Source organism: Rhincodon typus, chromosome 29 (genome assembly GCF_021869965.1).
Source record: "Rhincodon typus isolate 14 chromosome 29, sRhiTyp1.1, whole genome shotgun sequence".
In the NCBI taxonomy this organism is placed as follows: Eukaryota; Metazoa; Chordata; class Chondrichthyes; order Orectolobiformes; family Rhincodontidae; genus Rhincodon; species Rhincodon typus.
Window position 1 is genome coordinate 38,039,119 of NC_063360.1, and position 6,687 is coordinate 38,045,805.

A 6,687-nucleotide genomic window follows, 5' to 3' on the forward strand; every position below is an offset into this window, starting at 1 on the left:
TCTCGGTGTGTGTGTCTCTCGGTGTGTGTGTCTCTCGGTGTGTGTGTGTGTGTGTGTGTAAAACAGGGGACTGTGTTCTAGCACTGACTGTATATATGAAGAGGGAGGGTGGCCCTGGATCATTTACGTTTTGACATTTTAAATCATGCCTCCATTCATATATTGGACACTGCATCCAAGTCTCTTACCCACGTCCAGGATGTCCAGAGAGAGGATGTCAGAAGCTGCAGTCCCCAGTTTGTTTGATGCCTCAACCCAGATTTCATACGGAGTGAAGAGGGCAAGATCCTTGGGAATGTAGCAAGAGTTTGGTCCAGCTCTGGCCATCTCCTGGCACTCGTTCTCCTTACCGTACCAGCTGAGGACAGCAACGTCAGAAACTTTATAATCATGGAGTCGTAGGCGTAGCTCCTGACTCAATAATAATATGAAATATGTGGCATTGACTTGGTAACACAAATCACAAGACACCATTTACATTTCCACCAATTTCATCATTGCCCATTTTGTACCATTGCACAAAATCAAGATTACTGCATATAGCCCATTGAGTTAAATCTCAGGATCTCAGACTTGTTATAGCGATGAAGGATGCACTTGTTCTCCAATGAGATTTTCACAGTGCCGGTCTCCCGCCTCTTCCCCACACCCTTGTACACTGTTTCTATTCAAATAATCATCCAATGACCTTTTGAATGCCTCAACTCACTTTGTTTCCAGCACATTTAATCTTGTCTCCAAGGAGAATAGTCCTAACTTCTTCAATCTATCTCATCACTGAAGTTCCTCATCCCTGGATTCATTTTTCTAAATCTCTTCTGCATTCTTTCCAATACATTCACATTCTTCCTCTTGTGTGGTACACCCCAGAACTGTACATAACACCTCAGCTAAGGTCTTACAAGTGTCTTGTATAAGTTCATCATAACCTCTTTGTTCTTGTACTCTACATCACCATTAATAAAGCTGAGAACACTGTTATACGAACTGCTCTCCAACTCTCCTGCTACGTTTAATGATCAGTGCACCTATACACCCAGGTCTCTCTGCTCCTGCACCCTGTTACACATTGTACCCTTTGTTTAATTTTGTCCGTTTTTCCTTTCAAAATGCATCACCTTACACTTCTCTGCTTTGAACTTCATCTGCCACCTATCTGCCCACTTCACCAACTTATCACTGCCCATTTGGAGTTCTTTACTGTCCTCCGCACAGCCTACAATGCTTCCAAGTTTCAGATTTATCTTCAAATTTGAAATTGCCTTCTGCACACCATATCCAGATCATTAATATATATCAGGGAAAACAGGAGTCCCAATATCAACCACTGGGGCAATTCATTACAATGCATCCTCCAGCCTGAAAACTATTCATTGATTACTTGTGTCGATATCATCTCCCTCAGCCAGTTGTGTATCTGTGTTGCCACTGTACTTTTTATTCCATGAGCTATTTTTCTCACAAGCCAGTTGTGTGGCATTGTATCTAATGCTTTTTGAAAGTCCATGGCCACCCAACAACAGCATTGCCTTAGTGACCATTTCTGTTGCCTCTTTAAACAGCTCCAACTATTCAAAGATAACAAGGTGTAGAGCTGGATGAACACAGCAGGCCAAGCAGCATCAGAGGAGCAGGAAAGCTGATGTTTCAGGTCGAGACCCTGAAGAAGGGTCTCAACCTGAAACGTCAGCTTTCCTGCCCCTCTAATGCCGCTTGGCCTGCTGTGTTTATCCAGCTCTACACCTTGTTATCTCAGATTCTCCAGCATCAGCAGTTCCTACTATCTCTCCAACTATTCAAATACCATTTTCTCTGTGCTAACCGTCACTCAAATAGTCCCACTCTGTCTCCTTTCCCACTATCTCCCCAGACAGTGGAAAAAAGTGCTCTCCACTTATGAAGATACATTCTTTCAGAATTCCTAAAAGAAAATTCCATCACATTACCCCATAACCCTCTCTACATGGAACATAAACCTAGTTTATGTCATCTCATCTTGTAATATACCCTTCGTGTCATATCTGCACCACATTCCTTTCACGGCCAGTACTGTTTACCTTTCAAAGGTGTAATGTCATCGAGTCATACAGTCATACAGCACGGAAACAGATCCTTTGGTCCAATCAGTCCATGCTGATCATAATCCCAAACTAAACTAGTCCCACCTGCCTGTGCTTGGCCCATATACTTCCAACCATCTCCTATTCGTGTCCTTATCCAAATGTCTTTTAACTGTACCCAGATCCACCACTTCCTCTGGCAGTTCAGTCCCCACAATTGGTCACAGTCACCTCAGGTGTTGTCTAACTTATATATGACTCCATCAGTGATCAGTGTGCATGGACACCTACATTTCTGTAGGCATCCACTGTTCCTAAATATTCAGCATTTAAATAACACTCAGGTGTAACCCTTGTTTGGTCCATATTGAATGATCTCACACTTTCCTGTGTTGAAATTCATCTGCTGCAGTTTTATCCACTGATTTCATCTGTCGATGTCTCTTGTAATTATGCATCTACATTCCTCATTATTTCGCCAATCTTTCTATCACTGACAAATTAGATAAATGGCTGTTACTTTCTACTAATCATTAAAATATGTTAAATTGAGTCTGTTCAGTCTGGGTCCTTTGATCTGGGTGTTAACCAACAAAGCAGCAGGACTCCCACCTGTACTGCCTTACCGTAACTTGTACTTCAGTGTATAGTTGGTATGAAGAAAGGATTCACCCTCACCCCCTGGGGTCCATTTACAGGTGAGATCCTTGGTATTCTTTGACCAGCAGGTAATGTTGGTAGGTTTTTCAGGGGGAACTATATGAAAGAGAGAGAGAGTAAAGGAAGAACAAAATTTCAAACATTCAACAGAGTGAGAGGTTTATTTGCTGAAAGGTTTCTTATCCCGAGTTCACAATTATGCCCAGGGAACACCTACTGATTTGGTCCCATCTTATTGTTCAGAAGTAGTCAGCTTCCAATGGAATGACTGAATCCTTTGAAAAGGTTTAAGGCAAGTACTAGGACTTGTCTGTATAGTCTCATGATCCTGCTCAGTCAGATCAGGCTGATATTCTACATCAACTCTATTCTCATAGCCTATCCCATTCCCTTGGAACCCAAAAATCTGTCAACCACAGTGTTGAATCTACTCAATCATGGAGCATCCATACCTCCCTGGGATTTGTAACCCAATTTCTCCCCATTTCAATCTGAAATGGTTAACCCCTCCCCCTGAGATGAAGGCTCCTGCTCTCAAGCAGGAAGGACTGTTGGACAGAAAAGAAACATCCATTTGGGCCGAAGAAGACTCTGTTCGCATTTCATTTGGTAATGCAGAGAATGGATGAGTTGAACAACAGGAGAAGGGGGGAGGGGGGATGTGGTTCTTGTGACATTAACCGTAAATCCAACAAAATCTGTCCACTTTCAGCAGTAGTCAGCCATTGCCAGAAAGATGAGAGCGAACTTGTGAGTAAATATTAAACCACGATGGAAGCAGAAGCAGCAGGCGCATTGGAGAGCGCACACTTAGCAACAAACCTGGGCGAAACCTTCAAAGTAGAATGAATCACAAATCCCAACTAAATAGTGTCTCAACACTATTTTTAGATATTTTCTAACAGGCAGTTCAGAGGTGCTATAACACATCTCTGGAGCAGGTGGGACTTGAATCCTGGCGTCCTGCTCCAGAGATAGGGATACTACTACTGCACCACAAGGGTCCTCTTCAAAACTATTTTTAAATTCAAATAGTTTAATTGGGCAGAAGACAAGCTGAGCTTCCAATGAGTAGCAGCAAGGTTCCTCCAGGAGGCGGAATGTGTGTCTGGAGCAGTAATGGGTGAGGAATAGGACAGTCATGTTGGGGCTGTTTCTCAAAACCTTTCAGACTGTGTTATATTGTCTTATAACTTGGTTTGCTTTATTTCATTTTCTGTAAAAAATTTCTGCTTTGTCATTGAAACCAAATCTGCAGCATTGTGTGCTAATGTTTCAGTGAAGAACCACCACATTAAATTAGAAAGAAAACAGAATGTAATGTAAAAAAAAGACACAAAGGTACACACACACACACACACACACACACACACACACACACACACACACAGTGTAGCGGACAGTGAAAGAAGGTTATCTAAAAATAATACGGGAACTGAATCATCTGGACTAGTAGGTCAAGGAATGTCAGGTAGATTTTAATTTAGATAAATGTGAGGTGTTGCATTTTGGTAAGACAAACCAGGACAGGACTTACACAGTTAAGGTAGGGCCCTTGGGAGAGTTGTCGAACAGAGAGATCTAGGGATGCGGGTACTTAGTTCCTTGAAAGTGGCATCACAGGTAGACAGGGTGGTGAAGAAGATACTTGGCAAGCTTGCCTTCATCGGTCAGAGCATTGAGTACTCTATGACTCGATAGAGACACACACACACTCGCACACTTGCAGATACATACAGAGACATGCAGGCATATATGCAGATAGATGCTCACATGGACATTCACATGCGGATACACATGCACAACAACAATTTGCACTTATAAAACACCGTTAATGTAGTCAGACGCCCACTATGCTTCACAGGAACAAATATCAAACACAATTTAACACTGAATCGTAAGGAGATTCAGTGTTACGACAGGTGACAAGAAGCTTGGTCAGAGGTAGGAGAGAGAAAGGTGGAGACACTTAGACAGAACATTCCTGAACGTGGGACCTAGGCAACTGATGGTCAGCCAATAAGGTGGAATGATTAAAATGGAGGTTGCGTAAGAGGCCAGAGGCATGCAGGCATCTTGGAGGGTGCTGGGTCTGGAGAAGATTACAGAGATTGAGTTGGCAGTGAGTCACAGAGGAATTGGAAAACAAGGATAAGAATTTTAAAACTGAGGCATTGCCAGACTGAGAGCCAATATAGGCCAATGAGTACAGCTGGCAGGTGAGGGAAGAACAGAACCTGGTGTGACAGGGCTGCAGAGTTCTGGATGAGCTGACTTTAATAAAGGGTGCAAGGGGGACGTTGGACAGTTCAAATCATCAAGTCTAGTGGTAACAAAGGTCTGGATGAGGGGTTTGAGCTGTACATGATGTGATGTTGGTCTGGGCAAGCTGGGCCAAAGGGTCTGTTTCGGTGCTGTATGACTTTGTAAGGTAGAAACAGGTAGTCATTGCTAGGGGAGGACTTGTAACCAAATGGCACAAGGCACAAGTCAGGAGTGTGATGAAATACTCCCATTTGCCTGGATGAGTGCAGCTCCAACAACACTCAAGAAGCTGGACACCATCCAGGACAAAGCAGCCACTTGATTGGCATCGCATTAACAAGAATCCACTCCCACCACTATGGAAGCTCAGTAGCAGCAGTGTGTTCTATCTACAAGATGCATTGCAGAAATTCACCAAAGATCCTCAGATAGCACCTTCCAAACCCACAAACACTTCCATCTAGAAGGACAAGGGCAGCACCTACAAGATCCCCTCCAAGCTGCTCACTATCCTGAATTGGAAATATATTGCCGTTCCTTTCAAAATCCTGGAATTCCCTCCCTAATAGCATTGTGGGTCAACCCACAGCAGGTGGACTGCATTGGTTCAAGAAGGCAGCTCACCCACACCTTCTCAAGGGGCAACTAGGGGCAGGCAAGAAATGCTGGACCAGCCAGTTGACGCCCACCTCCCAAGAGTGAATTTTACAAAAAGCTTAGTTGTTGCATACTGATCAGCAAGAACTCACATGTGTACACTCATAGCTAGGTGTCAATATGTGTTCACTGCACAGTGGTGCACACTCAGACTGGCTCCTGGTGCCAACAGAGATTAGGTGTAAGAGTAACTTACAGCCCACATAGAGACATGAGCCAGCCAGAACCCTGTTGTCGCTACGGTGACACAACAGGTTATCACCAGATTGTTGCCGTGAGCCGTTCAGGCCATGAAGTGTCACCTTCAGTGCGCTGTTATTCACTGGATTGTACAAGTCTGCAGGAAGCCTCTCGCCATTCAGTGTCCAGTACAGACCCTGGGCGTCCTCGTTAGCCTCAGAGTTCACAATACACATGGCAGTCAGTGATGACCCAATGGTCAGAATAGGGTCCTGAGGCACAACCACAGCCAACGCTGCAAAGGAAGCAAACAGAAAGAGCCACATCAAACATTTAAACAGCAAACAAAAAATAGAACTTGCCTTCCCCACAATCCTTCCCCTTAAAATTGAGGTAACTCATGACTTCAACTTGTGCCAAAGTATTTTACAGCCAATGAATTGCTTTGGCCACGTGGTCACTGTTGGAATGTTGGAAATGCAGCAGTCACGTTGTACGCAACAGCTCCCATAAACAACCACGTGAGAATGAGCTGGTACCTGTTTCTGAGGGATATATATTGGCATCAAAAACAGAAGTTGCTGGAATAGCTCAGCAGGTCTGGCAGCATCTGTGAAGAAAGTTAACGTTTCGGGTCTGGTGACCCTTCCTCAGAATTCCTTTGCAGCAACTTCGGTTTTTGTTACTGATTTATACCATCCGCTGTTCTTTTGGTTTATATATATATTGACCTCTTGCTCTTCTGTGAATATTGATACATTACATCCAAACAGCAGCAGCAAGACCATTCAATCAAGTCTAACTTCAAGACCAGCATTTCAGACAGTGCAGCGCTCCCTCAGACAGTGCAGCGCTCCCTCAGACA

At 43.9% G+C, this 6,687-nt stretch overlaps 1 protein-coding gene across 4 annotated transcripts in view; it reads right to left on the reverse strand.

Moving 5' to 3' along the window:
- crlf1b (cytokine receptor-like factor 1b) overlaps positions 1-6,687 on the reverse strand; it is an 18,999-nt gene that overhangs the window by 8,032 nt on the left and 4,280 nt on the right. For all 4 annotated transcript variants that reach the window (XM_048614064.1, XM_048614065.1, XM_048614061.1 and 1 more), the window contains exons 2-4: positions 5,839-6,117; positions 2,687-2,816; positions 189-358 (exon numbers count right to left, since the gene is read on the reverse strand). In XM_048614064.1, the coding sequence (XP_048470021.1) occupies positions 189-358; positions 2,687-2,816; positions 5,839-6,117 (579 nt within the window). The remainder of the gene's footprint in view (positions 1-188; positions 359-2,686; positions 2,817-5,838; positions 6,118-6,687) is intronic.